Genomic DNA, 25,976 nt, shown 5'->3' with positions numbered 1-25,976 from the left:
CTATGTGTCAATCAAATTGTGGCCATTTGTTTGAAATGTTATTTTCTTGTACAGGGGTGCGGATAAGTGTTCGGGCCACTTCCTGAAGTTTGTCACACCTAAATGTTTCCCATCATCAATCAAATTTAAATATTTATCAAAGACAACACAAGTAAGCACAAAATTCAGTTCTTAAAATCTAAAATCAAGCATTTTCTATAACTGGCAATGAGTCTTTCACATCTCAGTGGAGATATTTCGGCCCACTCTTCCTTGCAGAATTGGTTTAATTCAGCAACACTGAAGGGTTTTCAAGTATGAACAACCTTTTAAAGGTTATGCCACAGAATTAAATTCAGACTCAAGTGTGGACTTCAACTAAGCCGCTCAAAAACCTTCATTTATTTATTTATTTATTTTTAAGCCAAATACCTTTTCACGACATTGTAGATAGATATTTGCTTATGACAGAGAAAAAATGCCTGATGACAAGCTGGCTCAATTTGCTCCGATTTTTTTCAACAGGTGTGTGTGATGTCCACTAGAGGGGAGTGTGGATAACTGACAGTTTGCTAATGAAAATGTGTCCCTTCTTTTCTCTATTAGGGCCAAAGTGTTTCGGGGAAAGAAGCTTTTCGGGGAGTATGACATCAAAGTGGAGCAGGTAATATAATGACACTGAAGGAATACTACTAATGCAACAATAATCATCATAATCAACATGATTCATCATCATTATCATATTGGTTATATTAAAAGAAAAACATTGAAATAAAAAGTGAAAAATGTTTTAAAATTGTTTTGTGGAAGTGGGAGCAGGTATTAAACAGGATTTATTGAATATTTTTTTATTATGATCACTTTAATTGTTTTATTCTTTTATTAATTAATTAAATATGTATACTGGAAATATATACCTTTCAAACAAAAAAACTGTATTATATATAATTGTACATATACTATGTGTGATTATTATGTTGTACAGACTTTGAAAATAAATATAACTATATTTTTATAATAGAAAATGTTAAAATAGTTTATTGCTTAAAATTGTTTGAATAAGAATTGAACTAAATTAGAAAATAGTGACGTATTTATATTTCACAGTTATAATTGTCGTAATACATCTTGAAAACATTTATTGCACACACAAAAAAATAAATTTTAAATTGTGGTTTAATCACTCTGCCGAATCCACTAAAGGTTTACGTGGCTTTTGCGCGGCACTAACTCGCAGACCCTTGATGAGCTAACTATATTAGGCCTAAAATTGGTTTTGTTCTGCTTCTTCTCTACACAATAATTCATCATGAATTACATCTAAGAATAACGCTGCTCTGATGTCAGTCCTTTTACCGCAATGTGTGTTAATAATTCAAACACATTGTGTCTGCTGTCTCTCTTCAGGCCGAGTTCTCGGACATCAACCTCATCGCACATTCAAATGGAACGTGCACCGTGGACATGCAGGTCATCAGAGGCGGTGCAAAAACGGCCAGGTGAATACGCATCAATTCATGGTGATCTCAGATTTGCACAGATTAGATAGTTTTCCCCAATTGGAATACTGCTGGTGGTAAAAGCATGTCTTAAGAGCCCGCTTCTCTAACCAATACAGGAAATGAGGGCACTAGTAGTGTAATTCTGTTTTGTGGCTGCTTGGTATGCACACGCACGCTCTGTTTATGATTATAGGTAGAGAAACGTCGAGTGGTGGAGGAGAAGAGGCTTTATATGAGCAGAGATGATAGTTTGCACATCAATGTCAGTCAAATGCAATGATTTTTAATATGGATTTGAGTCAGTTACATGTATATTATTATATCTATCTCCGTATCTATCTGTCTGCTTCTAACCATCTATTCAGCTAGCTCCTACTCTGCTAAGGAAATTAATCTGATTGCTACTAAATAATTCTAAACCATCTAAACATTTTTTTTTTTACAAGCACGTGCTAGCGAGCCAGAATAGCGTGAAACGCTAACGTAGCTGTCAACATCTTTGCTTACTCAACAAATCAGTCATTTGTTTGCAAACAGTTGCTCAATACTAGCTCTAGCTACAAAATTAGCAGCAAGCGTGAGATGCTAACTTACTTAACAGTCTCAAAATCATCATTTGAATTTTTTTTGCAAGCTGCTTACCTCAAATGTACAACACTAATAACACAAGATCCAAATTTTAAAAAGCCCTTTGTTTGCAAAAGGCTGTGACATTCTAACCTCCCAGTCAACATCAGAATTTTCTTGTCAAACAGAAACAGCACAAACCGTTGGCATTAAATGCACAACACTAATTACACAAGCTCTAAATCGAGGGTTTTTTTTGTTCACAAAAAGTTGCTAAATACTGGCTCCATTTCGCTTGCGACTAATGTGAGATGCTTACATAAGATGTGAAATCCTAACATAAGAGAGCTAGCACCTAGCTGGAGATGCTAACATAACAGCAAAAACAGATGTCTTCAAATCAAAGTCCTGTACAATACTCAACTCGTCTTTATTTATATACTGGCTCAAGCTACAGCCCTGTCAAGATAACAAGAATGGGAACTCGAGTAGAAACATGTCCCAAATGTCTTGTTCTTGTCAGGAGGGCTTTGTTTGGCGGAGGACACAGTCGCAGGGAAGCAGGGCAAGGAGGCGAGGATGAAGCACAAAAAGGGGCTTTAATTTCTACAAAACAAAAAGCGAGCTCCAAATCGCATGGTAAAACAAAACATGGGGAGGACAACGAGGCAAAAACGGGCAGCATGACATGAGAAAAAGACAATGAACCAACACAGACAGAGGGGAGACAGGAGACTAAACACACAGACGCTAATGACACAACAAGACACACCTGAGGCAACACACAAGTGGCTGAGGGCACTGATTGGTTCACACGAGGAAGGGCAGGATTACACTTAAAAAGACCAAGGGAGACACACAAGGAAAACAGAACCCAAACATGACAGTTCTCTTTTCACATTTAGAATTTTTTTTTCCAAGAAGCCAAAGAATAAAGCTAATCACACGCAGAATTAATCTTTTGGCGCTAGCTGAAATGAGGTCTAGTTAAGTGCAGTTGTTATGACATTTAAGTCCTGTTTTCCCCCCCAAAATTTGTCCAAACTCTAAATTGTCCCAGGCTTTCAAATTTGTACGTCTCACGCTGACAAAATGGTCGCCACAGCCCTTAAGCACGATCAGAAGAAAACTGGGATGACCTTGAGTTTGTTGGTCACATCTGATTAAAATGTAGGTCTGCCCTTTCCTGCTCATGAGTAATGAAGAGATTAGGCTGTCCTGTTAATTGCTGTGTCCTCTCCAACAGAGTACTTGAGGTTTCTCAGAGTGTCTGATTAGCATTCTTGGTGCACAAACAGCCGGTGGTGGGCACACTGAGTGAGACGTTTCCTCTCCTTGTCTTGCTTTTTGAGCCACACCGCTCTTTTTAAGCATTATATTTTTTCAGATAAAAAAAAAAAAGCCTTCGTCTGGTGCACACGTGTGGAGATAAATGAAGAAAGAACAAGAGCGCCGTGCTCAGTCGACATCGGACTGCCGCTGAGCTTAGCTTCCATTATGATTGATTTTATTTCATTCTCCATGCAGACTGCAGACCACCATGTAGGCACCTGATTGGACAAAACACTGAGGAGAATTTCAGAAATATTTCTTAGGGTTGGGCTTTTTATTTCCTTAATAATCCACTAAAAAGAAGGCAGGGGTTCCTACATCTGCCTTTTTTTTTTTTTGCGGTCCTGGGTTCAAATCTTGGCTTAGTGTGTGGGCGAAACATGAAAGCAAAATTTGAATACGCAAAACTTTTTTTTTCATTTATCGCATCTATTGCTGGTGTATCTTCATCTTTTCATTTGTTTATTTTCTTCTCTGTTGCCCCACCAGGTCCTTTAGGCCAGACTTTGTCTTGGTGCGCCAACACGCCTTCAGCATGGCCCAGAACGAAGACTTTCGAAACCTTATCATCGGTCTACAGTATGCCGGCATTCCCTCCGTCAACTCGCTGGACTCCATTTACAACCTCTGCGACAAACCTTGGGCTGTAAGTCATTTTAAGAGCCTTCATTTTGAGAGAGGAAACATACAAGGATGTGATTTTTTTTTTAGTGTCATGGAGATTTGAAGCAATATAACGATCAATAAAATTGTGTAATAGCAATTGAGACGGATTAGACTTGACTTGGCAGCTACTGGCAGAAGCACAACCTCTGTAGCTTGCTGCTTAAACAAGCTGCTGCAGTGATTAAAATGGAATTAAACAAACAGAAAGGTATTGTGGGAAATTTTTCAACAAAATGTCCCACTGCGCCCCGTTTTATTTGTTTAAACAAAGCAGCCAATGTAGTCATTGGGGTGGGACTCTTACTGACCAAAAAGAACGAAACAGAAAAGAAATGACACTATAAACAAAAACAGAAAGATTCACAACCATTTGAACAGTAAGGCATCCAAGTGAAATGTTGGTCCAAAGTCTTTTGCCTGTGACGAATGAATGCAGACGGATTTATCCAGAGACTGTTAATTTAAAGAGCCAGTAAAGTAAATTTGGAGATTTGTTTCTTAATACATAATCCATGTTTAACGCTAATTGCTGAAAACATATGCAGCAGCTTATCCAACACAAGGGTGACACAGGTAGCCTGCTAGCTAGCTACAACCTGGTCCTCGAAAATATCTTCCTTTCAGATATGTTTGCTGGTGTGGCCGCTTTAGAGTGGCCCATTGTTGGCTGTGAGTAGATGCACTTCACACAGAGAGAGACGGAAGACCGAGGTTGGGGGGGTGTTGGTCCAACTTAAAAGCCAGGGCACAGAAAAAGGTTTCGCGCAGCCATGCTGTGCTTTATGAACTAATACAATAATAAAAGTTTAAAATCCCACTCCTATTATGAATTCCTAATATGTATAGCTCTTCATAATATTTTTTTTCATGAATTTGATGTGTTAAATTAGTTTTACTTCATGCTTGTCTTCATCTCCAGTTTTCCCAGTTGATCAACAATCAGAAGAGGCTGGGTGACAACAAATTCCCTGTGATTGATCAGACATTCTACCCCAACTACAAGGACATGGTGAGCATTTGTACTTTTATAGCGTTTTTTTTGTTTTTAAAACTCATTCCCTGCAAGCCATATTAGAAAATTAAAAAAATGTTAATGCCCACACGATATTATATTCAACAATTATACATAAACCGAATCTGACAAATGACAGCATAGACTCTCTCCTTTCTGCCTTATCCCGTTCTTTTTTAATTGACAGTAGAAAAATGGAGGTTGCACAAAATGCAGCCATTACTCCCATGGACTCTCAAACTGTGTTTATTTCGTATAAAATGGGGCAATGATGTCATCTACTGGTGGTTGGGTATTGGTAAAGTAGTTTACAAGTTTACATTTACAGTGGAGCATCATTAGATTCTCCCTCATCTGGCCCCGTTGAAAAAAATATAATTGTATACCCGTTGATGAGGTTTAGGAAAAGCAAATAAACACTAACTTGTTGCCGTCACTTTCAGTATTCTGTAACTACAGAAAGATTTTACCTTAACAAAATAATAATAATAACATATTTTCTAACCTTTTGGAGTAATCGAAGAAGCATTTCAGACAAGATTACATTTAAACGTTTTATATACAATCTTTTTTTTGGTACATGGAAATAAAAAAAACACCACTATCCAGACAAAAACAGACATAAATACAAATCTGCAACAATTTCTTCAGTACAAAACATGCATCGTTTCTTGACACTTTACTAACACCATAGTTTTTATGATAATCATTATTTGTTAATTATTAATACATGCCAAACAAATCATGCAACAATGATATAGAGTTGTAAAATAAGATTACTGTGCTGTAACACTTGATCGATGGCTTAGGTGTGATAGTTGTGTCATAATGCATTTTTGATTGAACCAATAACAAGATTAGGGTTATGTGCGGAAAATAATGTTATCTTTTATAGCAAACAATGTGAAATTAAAACTCTGAACGATAAGTAGCATGTAAATGCAATTAGCTTCTAAAATGTTAATGCTCAATGAAATACAGTATTTACAATCAACAGATTCGTTTTCATAATAATTCCTATGTTTTGATTTTCTTTATTTATATACAGTCTATTTTCATTTGCCCGGGGCAGTTGCATTGTGACGGTAAGTAAAATGAGTTTGGCTCTAATTGTGTCCTACTTGATATTTTCTCTGCATAGCAGCGGTACGCCCGACGTTTTTATATGAATAATAACGAGGTTCCTAAACCGAATGTGTTAACTGTCACTCTCATGCAAACGATTAAAAGATTGGAGGACTCACTCTGAGGTAAATTACTGTATTTGCAAGTGATTTTCAACGACTCTTCCATTAGCGACTCCATCATCATTTGCGCAAAAAAAAAAGACTTTTAAAAAACTCTGTGAGTGTACTATTATTTAGCGCTATTTGCTGACAAGAGGTGTTTGAAATTCTGTTCGTTTTTTACAGGGAGCTTGTGCAATTATGCCAGTAGAGGGCAAATGTTAATTTTTCAGTCAACACTTGAGCAGCAGCTTTCTGGACCAGTTGAAGAGATTTCAGAGATTACAGCAGCCTGCCAAAGAGAGCGAATATAATCCAGCCTAGAGGTCATAAAATGATGTAATGTTTTTTCTGCTATAGGAAATTTCAATTTTGCGATGTTGGCTGTTTAGCTGTTGTTGTTTTTTAGCAGTAGAATGCACCTCAAGCTCTGAGTAGCTTTTAGGTGTCCAGAAGCATTTAGAATTTTTTTATTATTATTATTATTATTATTATTATTATTACAGAGATTCAAAAATCAAGCTCAGAAGTCACAAAAGCATGCACTAGTTTTTTTTTCTGGAATCAGAAATCTAAAGTTTGCAATATTCAGTAGCTATTCAGTGATTGTTTTAGCAGCTTTTGTAGCGTAATTTTCAGAAAACAACTTTTAAAGGCTCTCGGAGCATAGTGCGTTAGTCGGTAAGGTGACAAAAAGCATTTTAAAATTCTGTCCTAAAATGGGATCTCGTCTCCTTGTTGTATTCAGCACTCGAGAAACGGCATTCATAACCAGCTGGTCTGCCGGACTATAGAGAGTTAGTACAGTGTAAACAAAAGTGAGCGGATTTATGAGGCAATTCTGCAATGTTCAATGGCAGCACAGCAGTTGTTTTTTAGCAGCAAGTGTAGCAAAATGTGCAAAAAGGTTCTTTTTAAAGGCTATGGGATCATCGCGCTTTAGTAGGTTCATAAGGTCCATTCAGAGCTATTAGCATTTTAGTTTCTACTCTAAATTGTTGTAAGATAGTACAGAACAGATGTGATCTCATGCCGTTCTAATTGGCACTCGAGCAGCAGCATTCTTAACCAGCTGGTCTTCAGAGACTGAAAATACAGTTAATATAATCCATCACAAAAGCAAGCACATTTCTGAAGCAGTTTAGACAGGAAGAACATGATCTCTGTTTCTTGTTTTAATCAGCACTCGAGCAGCAGCATTCTTAACGAGCTGGTTCTTAGTGACTTTGACGAAAGAGAGGCAATGTAGTTCTTTAGAGAAGCAAGCAGATTTCTAAGGCAATTTTGAGCTCGCAATATTGTGTGGCAATTGTTTTAGCAGCGAGCATTGTGTAATTTGCAGAAAATGACTTTTCAAGATTCAGGAGCGAATCACTTTAGTGGATTCATAAGCTATCACTGGCTTTGACCATTTAGAGTGAGAAGAAGCATTTACGTCTGTTCTAAATTAGTGTAGTTAAGCGAGCACAGGAGGAATGTGATATCTTCTTTTTCTAATCAGCACTCGAGCAGCACTGTTTTTAACCAGCTGGTCTTTAGCGACTTTTTTTTGCAGCAGCCTCAGAATAGAGAGCGAAAATAATTTTGCCAAGAGATCACAAAACATCCGTTTGTTTTTCGGTGTCAGGAATGTTCTATTTTGCGATATTAAAAAGAGTAACAATGCTGTTCTCGAAGTTAAGGTATACATCCTGATCATGCTTTCCAAGTTCCTCTGCACATTTTTTAAAACAGCTTTTTAAATATTATTCAACGAAACATTAATTAGCATTGCCGCAGTATCCGTCTCTTAGCGGTAGCGCTTTCAGATATGATATCAGCCCAATTGACATGAACTCTGTTGCTATGTTACGCATAAGCATCCACATTTGAGCTACACAAGCCAAAGCAGGACATCCCTCTGACCGGAGACGTCACAGGTGTCAGACGGAGATGGAATCTTGAGCCGGTCAAGGGTCAGTCATGTCCAGGAAGTCTTTCTCTGGGGCGTGGCCGCCCCTGTACCAGCCGCAGGTCGTGTCGGAGCGACGAATGCACGCGTACTGCCGCGCCTGCTCGCCGTTAAGGCTGTTATCCAGAAGCCAGTCCGTCCACAGGCATTCGTTTTCTCCTGTGGATGCGCACGGCACTGTGTAGCACACGTTGATCTGCAGAGAAAAAAAATCATTTTTAACTAAATCACCGTTATTATTATTTGCCATCTGTCTCTGAAAAGCTTCGTCCCAGCCTACCCTAACTCGTTGCCAAAATGTGTATCTTAAAATGTATTTATTTATTTAAGTCTTCTTTTGGCGCGGCACGGTATACTAGTGGTTAGCACGTCCGGCTTACAGTTGTGATGCTCAGGGTTCAAATGTTGGCTCTGGCCTTCCTGTGTGGAATTTGTGCATTCTCCATCTTCCTCACATATTCCATAATCCTCCATGATACATTCATGGAACACTCTAAAAAATAGTTGGGTCAAAAATAACTCAATTTTAGGTAAAAAAAAATGGGCAGATCCTCTATTTGGGTCAATTTGACCCAATATTGGGTCAAAAATTTGGTCATAGTGTCTCAAATAACCCTAGTAGTATCAAATAAGTTGGGTCAGATTGTCTACTTGGGTTAGTTTGAGCCACCTTTGAGTAAAACATTGGGTCATATTCTGTAAAACAACACAGAAAGTTGGGTGCAAAAAAAAAAACCCGTGAGATCCTCTATTTGGGTCAATTTGAAAAGTTGGGTCAGGTTGTCTACTTGGGTCAGTTTGAGCCACCTTTGGGTCAAAAATTGGGTCATTTTCTATAAACCACCCAGAAAGTTGGGTTAGATCCTCTACTCAATTTGACCCAACTTTCTGTATTTGTTTTTGTTTTCTCACCAAAAATAAAAGAGGTCCTTTTGTATAAAACAACCAAGAAAGTTGGGGCAGATCTTCTACTTGGATCAATTTGTTTAGCAAAAATAAAAAGGGTGATTTTGTATAAAACAACACAGGAAGTTGGGTCAAATTGACCCATAAAATCGATCAGTCCATATTTTTTTTAATCCATAATTGGGTTACTGTTGACCCTACAGTTTTTAAATTGAAGAGTCTAAAATGTCAGTATGTGATGGTCTGTATCTGCTCTGCAATTTGCATCTCACCCAAAGCCAGCTGGGATAGACTCCAGCTAAACTGCGACCCCAATGAGTATAAGCAATCTAGGAAATGTGCAGTATATGGTGGATGTAAAGACAGACAGTAGAGGAAAAGCCAGTGTGGTGACGCTAGCCGCATATTGTTGTTCTAGTCGGCACTCAAGCAGCAGTCTGGATCAAGTGTAGTCTTTTTCTTTTTTTTTTGCAACACCTTGACAATAGAGAATCACAAAAGCATCTACTCTTTTTGTCTCTTAAACAAGAACCTGAGATGTTGCAAAGTGATTTTAGCTCTCCAGAGTGCTTCTTTATAAGACTCTGTGCTTTTGTGCTGTTCAGTTAGCCTCGAGGCATGGAACCTTTGACCGTGGGCAAAAAAAACACAAAGAAATTCATGAATTCACTGCGGTGCTGGTAGAATTACATAACAAGAAAACTCATTTTCAGTCATAGTTTCTGTTTCCTGGGCCAAAATACAGATATGCATATTCACGCAGGAAGAACAAAAAATCCTGGCTCACTCTACATTCGCAGCCCATCTGGTATCTGTAGTTGAGATTCTTCCTTTGTGAGAGTGACAAATTGTCCCAGGACTCCACCAGGTCACACTGGCCAATGGAAAGACGCCCGTTGCTCCACATACTTCCTGTTTAGTAGCATAGCAAAACAGTTTGTCTTTTTTCCTGTGATTATTTCACATATGGTACAACAGTCAGTAATGTTCTTACCTGAGAGCAGATACCCCGCTTTGTTGTTGGAATCTAACTTAACTCCACACAGCGAGGAGAAGACTGGAGTGTACACATACTGGATATCCTTGGCCTTGTCGAACCCTTTGAACATCTGAACATTTGGAGAAGACACCGGAGAGGGAAGGATGGTTGTGCAGGATTACCATGCAATACACATTTTAGTGGACTTTTTTATTATTATTCTCAATTAGTGTGGTTATGCTAGTATAGGAGAAATGATATGCAGTAGCACTCGAGAAGTAGCGTTCTTAGCGAGCTGAATTTTGGCAGCAATCTGGCGGCTGCTTTTAACAAATTTTTGGGTGCGGAATCCAAAACTGATCTCAGTTTTTTTTTTTATCACATCAAGTTTTAGCTACAAGCTTTGAGAAGAAAAAATTAAGTTAAATAGAACTTACAATGGTATGCCCAATTTTCACTTAGCGAGCAGAATTTTGGCAGCATTCTGCCAATAGAGTTAATATAACACTGGGGATTTTTTTTTTATTATTGAGGTACATCTGGCAGCTGTTTTTAACAAATTTTGGGGTGCGGAATCCAAAACTGATCTCAGTTTTTTTTTTTTTATCACATCAAGTTTTAGCTACAAGCTTTGAGAAGAAAAAATTAAGTTTAATAGAACTTACATTGGTATGCCCAATTTTCACTTAGCGAGCAGAATTTTGGCAGCATTCTGCCAATAGAGTTAATATAACACTGGGGATTATTTTTTTTTAATTGAGGTACATCTGGCGGCTGTTTTTAACAAATTTTGGGGTGCGGAATCCAAAACTGATCTCAGTTTTTTTTTTTATCACATCAAGTTTTAGTTACAAGCTTTGAGAAGAAAAAAATAAGTTAAATAGAACTTACATTGGTATGCCCAATTTTCGCTTAGTGAGCAGAATTTTGGCATCATTGTGCCAATAGAGTTAACATAACACTGGGGATTTTTTATTTTTTTTTGAGTTACATCTGGGGGCTGTTTTTAACAAGTTTTTGGGTGCAGAATCCAAAACTGATCTCAGTTTTTTCTCCTATCACATCAAGTTTTAGTTACAAGCTCTGAGAAGAAAAAAAATTAAGTTAAATAGAACTTACATTGGTATGCCAAATTTTCGCTTTTCTGGAGGGTGAGAAAAAAACTGCTCGTGCAAGAAAAAAACTGACTGCAATTATGGAATCAGCATGCCAATTTTAATTTTAACCAGCATAAAAATCAAACTCAACAAAATTAAAATAAAATAAAACATGAAGTTGTGTTAGTCATGTGAGTAGACTCACAACAACAACAACAAAAGCTGGATAAGACATAGGAAGTCTGCCATTTTGTCTGTAAGTGGCCATTTCATTCAGGGTCATTTTTCTCATTTCCAGAGGTCCATCCAAAGTGAACTTGAAATTTTGTCCAATTGCCACTAAATTGGAACCACTTATTCTTGACAGATAAGCGCCACAAAATTTGGGAGAAAAAAAACTTTTCGTTATGGTGTGTGAGTACAGCATGGGGACAAAGATTGGTGACTGGCCATAACGCACGACCTAACCCTACACTGTCTTGTGTATGTTCCACACTCCATTGTGTTTTATACCCAGACAGACTTTCTAGTCTATTTTGAGAGGGTACACCACAATGGCCCAATAAATCTTCAAATCTGAAGTGCTCTCCGTAGTTTTATGCGCACCTATAAAGCAGGTATCGCCACATAGGCATCGGACTAGTCTGTGGCACATCTCACCTTGATCATCTTTATTTCATACTGGATCATCTTCATGTAGGGGGAGGAACTGTTGCTAGGCGACACAATCTTCTCCCCGGCGATCTTGGCCCTGATCACTGTCAGGAAAAAAAAGGTGACTGGACTCAGAATAGGGTGTAAAAATAACGTGTTATTTACATGCACACAAAATGTCCTCCACTCGTTCTATCGCTAAGAGCTAAGCAAATCTCCCTTTGTTTTCGCTTTTTCCTTGTCACAAAGCAACACCTCTAATTGTGTGCTGGTAATGGGAAGAACTCGCCATGCACTGTGAAATTGCTTCAGCCAACAGCAAAAAGATGGACCAGTGAGGAAGGTTTGATTGTGCTATAAAAAAAAATTATATATATATATATATATATCGATACATATCCCTCAGCCAAGCAGATGGTCTTTGAAGACTCTTAAGACTAAGGCTATAAATCTTTTACCAGTAATGAAACTAACTCAGACTGTAATAGAAAATACAGTAACTGAAGGAGCAAAGTGACGAAAATTTGGCGTGAGTTAAAATCAGTTGTATTTTCTTGCTGTTTGCTGGCATTTACCATCAGTCATTTTAGTCAATTGTCAATACATATTGATCATATGGAAATAGACTGAGCTATGTTTTTGATCAACGACATTATCTTGTTGTTATGTCGTGGAACAGAGAAGGCAATTCATGACTGCTGCTTATCTTTTATATTTTCATAATAACACTCAAAATGGACCCACATCCAAGCAAACGTTTAAAACTCGAAGATCTAAAGAAACTGTGCCCTCTACTGCTTTCTCTCCGTTATGCCATCATAAAAAAAAAAAAAATTGTAGGTTGACATCTAAATGACCGCAAAAATAATAATATGCAGCAATTTTTATTTAATGGCACCTCTTCAACCACAATATGATATCACTGAAAAATGATGACCACTCTGCTCTCTTATCCACCCTTCCAATAGAACCTTAAAATAGTCTTTGGCAAATTAGCTGGCCTACTTAAATCTTCTCCTGTGAACGCAATAATGGCTCCACGCCACCTGTTAATGGTAATGCTTCACATTGCTGTGTGTACCGATCAAATATTTGGCAGCCTGTGCTTTGGCTGCAGCCAAATGTGGAGGAAGTATAAATATTCTGCAAGCAATTAGCCTCCCCCAAAAAAAGGAAGAGTAAAGTGCTTTTCCATCAGTGTAAATGAGTGAATTCATTATGCGGAGACCTCCCATGCAATGTAACTTAAAAAGAATCGGATTTCTTTCAGGAAAGATTTGCTTTTGGATATTTAACGAGCATTTAACAGACGGATAGACCATTTCAGAATAAATACATGTTAAAAGAGAAAACTTTTTCAGTTATAAATCAACGGGATGGTAATGTAGTTTACTACGTCTGGGCAGCAACCAGCAGAGGGCACCATTAATTCAGGCCAGATTAGTTTGCTGCCTTAACAGGCTGCTGACAGGAAGTAAACAAGCAGAAATTCCATGTGGAACATTCGAAACGAATCAAGTTTGAGTGTCACCGTCTGGCCAGATGAGTTTGCTTCATAAACGGGCAAAGTAAAACAGGAACTAAATGGGCAGAAGTTTGGTGTGGAATCGTAAACAAATGAAGTTCACTCACAGATTTAAACTTTATACAGGACTGTTTGGAAGCAATCAAATGATGCGCATGAACCTCGCAAAAACATAATATTGCAAAGTTAAACCATGAGAACTGATGTAGTAAAAAACATCCCTCGGCCCAGATGAATCGGCACCCTTGTCATCCTCACAAAGCTGCACTGTCAGTGGTCTTTCACTCTGATATTGTTAGTATGCAGACCATTGGGGCCAGCCTATAGACATGGAAATGAAGTGGAAGGAAGGGGAAGAGCGATGGAGTAAGCTGGCTTGGCCTCGGTCCAGCACACACACACACACACACACACACACACACATACTAACACACACATGGACGTAGCTTGGAAATCTTTCAACGTTTGTGCAGATGGGATATTAGTCAGATGTTCGGCTTTATTCAAAAGTCACACCGACTCTCACGACATTGTCAAGGTCAACCGAAGGCCACCACCAGTCACAGTTACAAAACAAGCAGGACAGTGGAACCACTAAGTAAATCAAATTTTGTCGATCATATGAAATTGAATGCCCCCAGATAAATCTGTCACACAAAAAAAAAAGTCTTAATTGCATGTGCTGTCAATATTAATATTGCTGCCCATGTGTTGACTGATGAATATATTAGCAGCATGGTTATTTAAATGGAGAATAATGTTCACGGTGGTATTAATTACGAGACAATTACAACTTAAGCTTAATTAATCATCTTATTTGAATCTTAATGGGCAATCCTACTTTCATATATTATGTTGAGTAAAAGTAAAAAAAACTGTATCTTTGATAGAGTTTACACTCTAAAAACAGTTTGGTCAAAAGTATCCTATTTATGGATCAAAAATGGACCGATCCACTTTATGAGTCAATTTGACCCAACTTTCTTCGTTGTTTTCAACAAAATGACCCAATTTTTTTGACCCAAGTAAAGGATCCGACCAATATTTATGAGTTGTTTTACACTAAAAGACCCATTTATTGACTCAAAGTTGGGTCAAATCGACCCAATTGGAGAGGTCAATTTTGACCCATAGTTGGGTTATTTTTGACCCATCTGTTTTTAAATAGGCTGGGTCAGATCCGATCCAAATCAGTTGGGTTTTTTTTACCCTGAAACATGTTGGCTACAAACAGGAAGTGTTTGTTTTCTGCCGTCTTCACACCCACCCACCCACAGTGCACTTCCTCGTTATATAACGATGTCATGTGATCAACAGCGCTGCTTTAGTTGCACCAATATGCTTTGGCTTCCATCAATCACTAAGGAAGGAAGAATTTCAACCATCCTAAAAAAAAAAATACTCCTCTCTTTCTCGCTTCTGTGCTCTGATAACCTAGATCCAATTTGAGCCTGTGTGCGGGTTTTTAAAAGCAGCTCTCAGCCTCAATTTTGCAACACATTTTGACCCTTTGACAGATACTCCAGCTTTCTGGTGAGGCCAAGTACTCAGCAGTGTTGGTTTTAGCCTGTGTTGAGAGACCCCCCCCCCCCCCCACCCAGAAGAAAGAAAGAAAGAAAGAAGGGATTATGAAAGCCAGGCAACTGCACTAGCAGAAGTAGGCCAAACTATGTGGCACTTTTATTGGACTTATTCTTACGTGACAGCTATTATAGAAATACTGTTCACAAAAAGCTTTGTAGCATTTTATAATCTGTCAATTATTATGTAACATGACATGAGCCAACATTGAGTTAATTGATGGAAAATGAATTAAGAAGGTAGCAGAAGACTGTACAGTTATGTATTTTTTAATATTGGTTTTGTTTCTAACATACATTGTCTTTCCAGTAAATGTGTCCAAATGTAGTCATTAAAAAAATACAATGATTTTATTTTATTTTTTTTATTAAAGAGGAAGTAAACCCATACAAATTCTTTACAATAATATGTTCTATGTAAACATGGTATTCTGATTAATATTGTGGTATATGAATTAAGCAGCAAAATCCATCATTCCATCCATCTCAGTGGGCGGCCATTTTGCCACTTGCTGTCGACTGAAAACTACATCACAGTTGCTCAGGGTTCAGTTAATGACCAATCACAGAACACCTGTTTTCTGAAACTGAGCCATGAAATTGGTCATTACCTGAACGCTGAGCAACTGTGATGTAGTTTTCAGTCAACAGCAAGTGGCAAAATGGCCGCCCCCTGAGATGGATTACCGTGTTTGCTGTTTATTTCCCATTCCACAAATCAGATTGCTGTGTTTAAAGTAGTGGGGGCACATACAACATATTATTAGAAAGAACATTTTGGCAAAGTATTTTTAGCCCGAATAATCTGTATATAATTTTCAAACGGGCCAATTTAACATAAATGTAGTATTTGTATTCATATTATTTAAGTTGGTTAATGCTCATATCAACTTTTTTATTTTGTGAAAAGTAAAGACACTTTGGGAACCTAACAAAAATATATTATTGTTATTATTATTAATTATTATTATTATTAATTATTATTATTATTATGCGAGTGACCTTTTTTTGCGGAAGTCCCTCATCTACACCCCTCTCAACCACTATAAATTTAAAATTGGCAATGCATATGTTGATAAAGGATTGAAAAATATTTGAACATAGGCTATGTAGCATGTTTATATTAAAATCGTGCATTAGTACAACAGTCTTTTGCCACTTTCTAGTGTAATTTCTAGCTAAATGATATTCATTCAAATGTTCACCAAATATTCTGTAAATGCACTTTAATGCAACATCTGACTTTGGGTTTTTGGTCTTAACTTGAGCATACTTTAATCTGAATAAGTAAGTAAGTAAGATATTGCGGCAACGCCATTAAGATTTCAAGATTAGTAACCCTCTCAGTAGCCTTACAGATGTGTGTGTTTTGCTCCCCTCTAATTGGGCTCAGAAGACAAATCATCAGTAAACAGTCTGAGGAGTGTTTGGACCATTTTCTGCCTGAGCAGTAGCAACTCACCCGTCTCGGCGCTGCAGAAGAGCTGCTGTGGGTGAGCTGGGTGGCAGCTGCATGCGTCCGCAACCGTGCCTGCTCCCAGCAAGAGGAGCACCCAGAGCCCCAGACGCACACTCCTCTCGTGGGACACGGCCATGATGAGACTACCGCTGGCTCCCACGGCTTAAACAAACCCTTTGCAATCCCGTCAAGTTCCTTGAAGGAAATTCAGACTTGAAGACAAGAGTGGTAGCACAAAAAAAGATGAGCTCCAGTGGGCCCCGAGTATCAGCAGCTGTGGATAAAAATGATTTTAGAAGAAGAAGCTGCCAGCCCCTGCCTCCTTCCTTTTCTCTCTCTCTTGAGACGACAACACACGGACAAACTTACAATAGTTGGATCGCCTGGCACTCTGGTCCTGAATGCTGAGAGGGTCGCGCACAGGGAGCCTCTTATGCACTCGACAAGTAAGGCACAGCCTCCTCACACGCAGCAGAAAAAAACAACCATCCTTTCCCCCCCTCTCGTTTTGATGTCCTACCGCCTTCTTCCTTCTCCGCGAGTGTCCGTAGGCGTGTTAATTGTCGCAGAGAACGGACTGATTTGTTGTAGCTAAAACCGCCATGCTCTAAGCATGTGCAAGGCGAATGGATAGAGAGATGGGGAGGGAAACATGGCAGGAAAAGGAAAGGCAATTATTGATTGTTGTTGATTGTTCCTCTGTTGCCAAGTTCAACCCAATAGAGCATGCCTTTCACTTACAGTACATTAGACAAAATTGAAGGCAGACACAGTCACATACTGTATGAGCAGCATTTGAAGGCACATGGAATTAATTTAAATGGAGTAGTCAGTGGCCTGATCCTAAGCCAAGTCATGTTTTGTTTTTTTACTCAAGACAAAATAAACAAACAAGAAGGAAGTGAAGACTTTTTGAAGGCAAACACACTGAATACTCTTCTGTTGCCCAAGTTAGTCACCTGATCTCAACCCATTAGAGCATGTCTTTCACGTACATAAGACAAAAGGGAAGGCAGACATACCCACATATGAGCAGCATTTGAAGGCATACACATGGAATTCATTTCAATGGCATAGTTAGTGGCCTGATCCCAAGCCAAGTCATGTTTTTTTTTTTTTACTCAAGACAAAATAAACAAACAAGAAGCAAGTGAAGACTTTTTGAAGGCAAACACACTGAATACTCTTCTGTTGCCCAAGTTAGTCACCTGATCTCAACCCATTAGAGCATGTCTTTCACGTACATAAGACAAAAGGGAAGGCAGACATACCCACATATGAGCAGCATTTGAAGGCATACACATGGAATTCATTTCAATGGCATAGTTAGTGGCCTGATCCCAAGCCAAGTCATGTTTTTTTTTTTTACTCAAGACAAAATAAACAAACAAGAAGCAAGTGAAGACTTTTTGAAGGCAAACACACTGAATACTCTTCTGTTGCCCAAGTTAGTCACCTGATCTCAACCCATTAGAGCATGTCTTTCACGTACATAAGACAAAAGTGAAGGCAGGCATACCCACATATGAGCAGCATTTGAAGGCATACACATGGAATTCATTTCAATGCATAGTTAGTGGCCTGATCCCAAGCTAAGTATTTTTTTTTTATCTCAAGACAAAAATAAACAAACAAGAAGCAAGTGAAGACTTTTTGAAGGCAAACACACTGAATACTCTTCTGTTGCCCAAGTTAGTCACCTGATCTCAACCCATTAGAGCATGTCTTTCACGTACATAAGATAAAAGTGAAGGCAGGCATACCCACATATGAGCAGCATTTGAAGGCATACACATGGAATTCATTTCAATGCATAGTTAGTGGCCTGATCCCAAGCTAAGTAATGTTTTTTACTTGACAAAAGTCAACAACAAAAAAAAGCAAGTGAAGACTTTTTGAAGGAAAACAGTGAAGATCCCTCAGTTGCCAAGGTAATCACCTGATCTCAACCCAATAGAGCATGTGTCTCTCATAAAGGAGACAAAAGTGAAGGCAGCAAGACGGACTTACAAGCAGGAACTGAAGGCAAAACATCTCCAGTGTGGCAACACCCAATTTGGTTGTTCATGGGCTCCACCCTTTTTACAGTTATATGACTTTTTTTTAAATACTTTTGAGTGTCTTAAAATGAAGGCTCTCTGCATAAAATGACCGCCCTGTTCTTCAAACCATCCAGATTACAATCTCATGTTGTTGCGTTGCTCTGATTGCTTATCTTTTGCACTGTTGTGTTGTTTTACAGATCACAACGCCAAGTTTCCCAGTCGTGGTGAAGATCGGACACGCCCACTCCGGAATGGGAAAGGCAAGTGATCCTTTAAGATGGACTTGGTTTTTGTTTGGACATATGCCAACGTAGTCCTGTCACGTTGTGTATGTGTTGTGGAGGGTGGGCGCTAATGAAGTCAGCATCAAACCGACACGCCGTGTCAACATTCATCCTCGTATAATCCGTCACCACCGACCGTGTTTAAACATTTCGAGCATACTAATAGACATCACGTGCTTCTCAGGTCAAAGTAGACAACGTGAGTGACTTCCAGGATATCGCCAGCGTGGTGGCCATCACTCAGACCTACTGCACGACGGAGCCATTCATAGACGCCAAGTACGACATCAGAGTGCAGAAGATCGGCGCTGACTATAAGGCGTACATGTAAGTTGAGATCAACTAATAAATGTGGAATTCTGATTTTATGGATAAGAGGTACAGAATTCAATAACTTTTTTTTTTTTGCTACTAAAAAACAATAATATTTTCTTTATTGAGCCTATTCGCTGAAAAATTCACATATTCACAGTGTTTGTGCTAGGAAATAAAGAAATTACAAAGTTAGTGTAATTATATAACAATTGCATCGGATCTCATTAAAAGGCAGCTAATGTGTGTAATGTTGTAGCCACTTTTGGTACTGTATATTAGGGCTGGGTTTTAAAAAAAAAAAAAAAAAGAATAATCAATATCAAATTTATTTTACTTGCAAGCTCAATATTGATTCATGAGACCATGAATCGATTATTTTATATATCTCTTTTTACAATAAATTCTTAAAAAAAAATTAAATTTTAAAGGTCAATTTTTTTTGTATCTTCCAGTTATCTTGAAATTCACTGTTCACTTGAATTTAAAAATATTTTCCTACATTTATGAAAGACATGACTTATTACACATTAAGACAATTCAGAATCTTTTTAATTTATATTTACAATTATTGAATTCGATTTTGAAAATATTTTCATCTCAGTCCAATGTCAATGTTTGTGTAACACTTAAGTGACTAGACGAAGTGCAATTTCTGGAGAAATTGCGTGGTAATGCTAATAGCTGAATGCTAATATTTGAATGCATGTGGAATGCTTTATTATAACAATAATGTTAAATGTCGTAGAAAAAAATGGGATGGTTAAACTGCTAAATTCAGAAAATTTAATTTTGAATCACTACTGCCACCTGTGGCCAAAAAAATGAAACTACACACTCCCTTCTTCAAAAACACAATGCACACTTGACACCACATTCGCAGATAGAGTGCGGAAAATTCAAACCCGAATCCAGTCTTAAAACTGTTGTCGAAAGTCTTCCCATTGTGAACAGAAAGCTGAAAACGTTATTAATAAACTACGGCATTTGACCAGTTACTGCCGCCACAAAATTTACTTTGGAATTTAATATTTGTGGAGTTTTTATCATGTAACTGACATTTAAGAAGAATTGTTTGCCATAATTAATCGACATCGGATTGAAGGGAAGTGAATCGAATCAGAAAACAAAACATCTCAATCGAATCGAACTGAACTCTTGTGATTGTGAATCGAAATTGAATCAATTGAGGAAATTAGAATCGATACCCACCCCTACTGCATATTCATGTATGTGTGATGACATCCTACATAATTGGAGCTGACATTCACTAGAAAGTGGGCGTGTCCCACTGTCCTCCTCCTTTTCCAGGCGAACATCCATCTCTGGTAATTGGAAGAGCAACACGGGCTCGGCCATGTTGGAGCAAGTGGCCATGACTGACAAGTGAGCGCAGCGTTAGCGGTCGCTGTCGTGTGTTTTGTCTCGTTATGTCACAATGAGTCACATTATCCTCTCACGTCGTCCCGTCCCATGTTTGCCACCGCCGCAGGTACAAACTGTGGGTCGATACCTGCTCCGAGATTTTTGGCGGCCTGGACATCTGCGCCGTCAAAGCCATATGCGGCAAGGACGGCAATGACTACATCACCGAGGTGAGGGAAACATGGTGGGAATGTTTAATCGCACAATGAATAAGTCACTTGAGTGTATTTATATATTCTGGCTGAATGAAAATGTCTGTGCAGCATCAGAGGGACAAATATGGTCTTGGAGGCTTAAATTTAGCACGCCTGGCCTAATTTACACCACTGGGACCAATAGATTTCCTGCCTGGGAATAAACTGATTGAATTTAACCTCAATACACAGTCATAATTGAATAGTAAATATTAAAGAGGATAGTTTACTTTTGTTAAAATATCCCAAGGATAAAAAATTATGGTACTCTTTCCACAGTTTTTTGTGTTGCTGAAATGAATTAAATTCCCTCAAAGCCCTCAACCTTTCTCATATGAAATAAAATATCGACCCCTTTAAAAATAATAATAATAATTTTAATGTATTTACTGTATGTTTTTTTAATGTTTTTTTTATGCTAGAGTGTACAGAAAGCTTTAGCCTCTGACCTGAAGAGGTCGCATAAAGCAATGGTAGTTATTACAAAAAACGTCCAGCAGGTGGCATCAGAGTATAAGAGATCAGCCAGGACCATGTTGCAACAAACTCTTTTCCTCACCGTTTTTAACAGGTTTGTGAATAATGACGAAACTTAGTTATGTTGTATTGCTAATAGCTGTAAAACTGAAACAGATACAAACATACAGGTACTTTTTCTCCTGATGAAAGAAGAGACTCTAATCTTTCTTTTGGTAGGTTCCATGTTTTTATAGCAATAGAAGACAATATTCTGTGAGCCTTGTAAAATCTGTCAAAATCCAGTAAAACAACCCGGAGCGAAGGGGGTTGCTTCAGTGAAAATGGCTGGGAGTGAATGAGTTAAAATAATCGCCTAAATAATTTTTTCTGATTTTTCAAGAAACACAAAAAATTGAACCATTTGCATCATGAGGCGATGTTTTCGGCACAAAAAAAAGGCTTAGGCAATTATTTTAAAGGTAAAAAGGTAGAGGCTCACGTGAAGGCCATAACAAAGTCAAAACTAGATTAAAAGTAAGGAAAGATGATCGCACACAGACAACAATTGCAGACACTGAGCTAAAAGTCTTTAACCGGTAAATCAACTGCAAAAGTCATTAACCGGTAAATCAACTGCAGCATTTGGGAAATCAGCAGGAAAGTAAAGGAAATTTAGTGGAGAAATGAGGCATGAAAACTCAAAATAACAGAGACCGATAAAAAAAAAAAGGGAAAACCTGAGATCAAGCTGACACACGACGGCGTCGCACACGCATTTTGCGGCCCACGGGTCACCTACTCGTCTCCAGCAATGACCTGGTTGCTGTTGTGACATTTGAAAGCAATATTCATCTTACATAAGTGTGTATATGTGTGTGTGGCCATGGGGAGGGGAGGATGACCTTTTCTTCTGTTATTTCCTCTTGCGCCATTGTGTTTGTTTTTGTATCTGTCCGCCATCTTCTTAAGGGGAGGGTGGTGATGTCCATGAGCCAAAAAGTTAATGTACCGGTATTATTGATATTACGGTAATTGTTTTACTAGTTTTACTTTTTTAATTAATTAATTTTTTTAAATTATTTTAACTTGTAAAACCCGAGGAGACAAATTGAAAGTCGCAACATTTAAACGTGCGTGAAATTCATTGATCCCAATGCATTGCATACGTCAAATCAGTATACCTGTCCACATTTTTGATTGGCTATCGATTCCATTGTGTGTTCTCAGGTAGTGGGCTCGTCTATGCAGCTGGTCGGCGACCACCAGGCGGAGGATCGCCAGCTCATATCCGAGGTGGTGCTGGCTAAAATGACCCAGGCCCTCGCTGCCAAGACGTCAGCTGCTTCCCGCTCGCCCGCTCGCTCCCCTCAAGGCCAGAAGACGACCGCCGCGGCAGCGCCCCCACAGGTAGAGGAGGGGGTACTGCAAGATGATTAAGTCCAAGACCACAAGTTTTTTTCTCCGTTCCTGTTGGATCTTACCCTCCTTTCCCGTTTCTCTCTGCCAGAGTGGCGGCGTTAAAGACGGAGCGGCAGACGCAAGTAGAAGTGCAGGCCAGCGTCCTCCACCTCAAGGTTCTGTGAACACGACGCTTCGTGAAAGAATTATTCCTATTAATTTTTACACATTTGTACTCCATATTGCTATCATTCAAGTTAAATGTGTCTACAGGTTGAGATGACCAATAAATGGGTTTTATTTTTCAAAAATTCAGTCAGTATAAACCAGAATTGAATGTTGGCCTCAAAGCAACATACAACAAAAGCATACACTGCTCAGCACAGTCCAGAATTTGTATCCCAGTTGACCTTATGTTTATTATTTTGTTTTAGAGCACACGGTTCACTGTCTGCATCGTCACGCTATGATTGCTTTTTGCTCATCTTCATACATCATTTGACTCCAAATATACCGTAGTTCCCAAAACAGATTTCGATTTGCAGAGACATAAACATCTACAAGTGAAAGAAAATCTAATCAAATGTCTTCTTTTTTTTTCATGTCGGCCATGACTTATCTTCATAATTACAAATAAGAACTGGAACCAGTCATTTACTAATCTGAAGCTTTGCTGCCCTCTTCTGGTTTTGACTGTTGAAACGCTTTGATTATGATATTATTTTTGTTCTATATTTACACAATGTTTAAGGGCAGCATTGAAAATAAATGACAAAATACTGAACATTAAATCATAATTAAATGAGATGAAGCTCATATATTATTTATTTATTTATTTATTTTATAAAATGATTTTTACCATACAAGTATACATCGACACCTTCTTAAAATAATCGTCTAAGTAATTTTTTTCCCGATTTTTCAGAAAACACAAAAAAATTAACCATTTGGATCATGAGAAGATGATTTAGGCAAAAAAATAATTTTTGCATAAAAATGACAAAGGCAATTATTTTAAGAGGGTGACGATATACCATACAGTCGTAATCATACAAAAATAAATTAGCAATTTCATGGGAATGATTGTAATGGAGTAAATGTAGCACATTACTACACCTCATCAAATTATTTCTTTGTCCATTTCTAGGTGCATCAGTCAAAGCACAGAGTATGGACGCATCATCAGACGCACCTAAGAGATCTTCCGAGCCCCCATTGAAGTCCGCCCAGGCCCAAAAACCTTCTCCAGGTCAAGCCCAGAAACCAGCTCAGTCCAAGAAGCCAAACCCGGTCCAGAAGTCCGCCTCGGTCACAAAACCTCCAGTGCAGAGGCCTCCTCCTCCCATGACAAGAGCTCCTTCCGTCACAAAACCTCCTCCAGATTCTGTTTCCTCCACCCCCGCCCCGCCCAAAGCTTCTCCCTCTTCACCCGCTAAGTCAGGAGGTCCAGGCTCCCCCGCGGCCTCAGCCGCTGCCTCCCCTCCAGTTTCAGCTCCCACCACAGAGCAGCCCAAGCCCCAGCCCCCGGGCTCCCCGGCCCAAGCTCCGGGAAAGCCCAAGGATCTGCCGCCGAAACCCACCCCGCCCGCCAAGCCCATCCCTCCTGTCCGCAGGAACTCCAAGCCACAGCTGCAGCCAAAGCCCCAAACGCCGCCTCCCCCCAGAGCCTCACCCAAACCTCAGTCCGCCCCCCAAAATCCGGCGCCCGCTGAGGCCTCAGACGCCGCCTCGTCACCCAGCACGGCGCAAGTCCAGTCGCCGGCCAAAGCTAACCAGTCCCCGCCTAGTGTGCAGTCTCCGGCCATGGCTCAGCCTCAGGCCAAGCCCGCCTCTCCGACCCAGAACCCCGAGCCCGAAACTGCCGCTGACCCTGCTGAGCCCCAGGAGGACCAGCAAGCATCTCAGGCAAAAAGCCACCCTCTGCTCAAGTAAGAGCCTTGTATTTAGCACGCTAGTGACTGTGCTGAATCATCCATGCGCTAAGCTGCTCGGTACGCCACCAAGGTCAATCTTAAAGATACTGGGCAGTAATGTTTATTCCAGTACTCTAGGTGGCAGTATTGTGCATGAAAAGAGCCATACATAGCAAGTTTTTTTCTACTCCAGCTCCATCTGAGGGATCTTGGTGGGTGAAACAAAAGCACTCAGATGACCTCTGCCATAGCCAAAACTTTTTGTCTTAAATTATAATCTAATAAGAATAAGGGAGTAAAATAATACACAAAAAAAAGGTTAAAGGGAAGTCAACCCCAAATGTTCTTGTCTAAACACGGTATTGTGATAAATATTGTGTTTGTGGAATATAAATTAAGCAGCAAAATCGTTTTTATCCATCTCGGAAGGCAGCCATTTTCTCACTTGCTTTCATTTGAAAATGACATGACAGTTGCTCAGGGCTCAGGTAATAACCAATAGCGGCTCATCTTGCAAATATCACATGACCAAAGTCAGAAAACTGTTGAGCCGTGATTGGTCCTTACCTGAGCAATGATGTCATTTTTAAATTCTAAATTCCACTGCCCTGATTTTAATGGGAATGTGAGTAGTCGCTTCGATTGTGGCAGGGAGTCAGCTGCGTTCCATCCTAAAATGGCGCCAAAAAAAAGAAAGAAAACTCCACCCATGTCCACAGTTAGACTGCACCTTGCGCTACACTTGCGCTAGGCACAAAAATAGGGACCTATGACTTGATTCCCGTAGCATTAGAGCGTTTGTTTATTAGCATTAGACTTTATTCCCGTAACCTTATACATTTTTTCAAGCAGTATTATGACTTTATTCTGAGGCATTACAATTTTATTCACATAATTTTGACAATTCCTTGTACCATTTATTACGATTTTAGTCCTGAAATTTAGGGGATTCTTTTTTTTTTTTCTTGAAGCAGTACGATTACAAACTTTTTTTGTCGTAACTTTACAATTTTATGACTTTTTTTTTTAATGCAATATTACAATTCGTGTTGGTAGCATTGTGACTTTATTCCTATAACTTTGACATTTTATCATAGCATTCTGATTTTTTTCCTAAAATTTTAAGGCTGTCTTTCTTGTTTGTAGCAGCACAATATAACTTTTTCCTCCTAACATTACAATTTTATTCCTTTAACCGTATGACTTTTTTTGCACAATATAAAACATTTTGTTCATCACATTTTGACTTTATCCAAAGGTGGCTAATACAGGTCCAGAAAGTAAAAACCCTGCCACAGTTTGGCTTTAGCCCCTGATGCTAGCTAGCTAGCTCAGCCCTTGATGCTACCTAGCTAGCTCGCTAGAAGCACCATGGGAGCTAGCTAGCGAGCACTTGGGGTTAAAGCCAAACTTGCAAGGTTTGTACTTACTTTCTGGACCTGTATTTGCTACCTATGACTTTATCCCCTGTAACTTGTCCTTATGTTTTGTTTATTTTCCTTCCTTGAACT

At 39.0% G+C, this 25,976-nt stretch overlaps 2 protein-coding genes across 5 annotated transcripts in view; one reads left to right on the top strand and one right to left on the bottom strand.

Moving 5' to 3' along the window:
* The window catches only part of syn2b (synapsin IIb), a 64,089-nt gene that overhangs the window by 34,489 nt on the left and 3,624 nt on the right, over positions 1–25,976 (top strand). For all 4 annotated transcript variants that reach the window (XM_077573405.1, XM_077573404.1, XM_077573403.1 and 1 more), the window contains 11 exons: positions 586–643; positions 1,387–1,478; positions 3,870–4,026; positions 4,966–5,055; positions 18,678–18,740; positions 18,949–19,091; positions 20,388–20,462; positions 20,569–20,671; positions 22,382–22,561; positions 22,662–22,728; positions 23,700–24,480. In XM_077573405.1, coding sequence (XP_077429531.1) covers positions 586–643; positions 1,387–1,478; positions 3,870–4,026; positions 4,966–5,055; positions 18,678–18,740; positions 18,949–19,091; positions 20,388–20,462; positions 20,569–20,671; positions 22,382–22,561; positions 22,662–22,728; positions 23,700–24,480 — 1,809 coding nt within the window. The remainder of the gene's footprint in view (positions 1–585; positions 644–1,386; positions 1,479–3,869; positions 4,027–4,965; positions 5,056–18,677; positions 18,741–18,948; positions 19,092–20,387; positions 20,463–20,568; positions 20,672–22,381; positions 22,562–22,661; positions 22,729–23,699; positions 24,481–25,976) is intronic.
* LOC144056927 (metalloproteinase inhibitor 4-like) lies at positions 5,599–16,955 on the bottom strand. Its single transcript, XM_077574082.1, has 6 exons — positions 16,805–16,955; positions 16,439–16,709; positions 11,878–11,975; positions 10,136–10,250; positions 9,929–10,053; positions 5,599–8,431 (listed from the first exon to the last, which is right to left on the bottom strand). The coding sequence occupies exons 2-6, from the start codon at positions 16,569–16,571 to the stop codon at positions 8,234–8,236; spliced, it is 669 nt and encodes a 222-aa protein (XP_077430208.1). The 5' UTR covers positions 16,572–16,709; positions 16,805–16,955; the 3' UTR covers positions 5,599–8,233.

Source organism: Vanacampus margaritifer, chromosome 8 (genome assembly GCF_051991255.1).
Source record: "Vanacampus margaritifer isolate UIUO_Vmar chromosome 8, RoL_Vmar_1.0, whole genome shotgun sequence".
Taxonomy (NCBI): domain Eukaryota; kingdom Metazoa; phylum Chordata; class Actinopteri; order Syngnathiformes; family Syngnathidae; genus Vanacampus; species Vanacampus margaritifer.
Note: the sequence above shows the minus strand (reverse complement) of the source record. Positions and strands in the feature narration are given on the sequence as shown.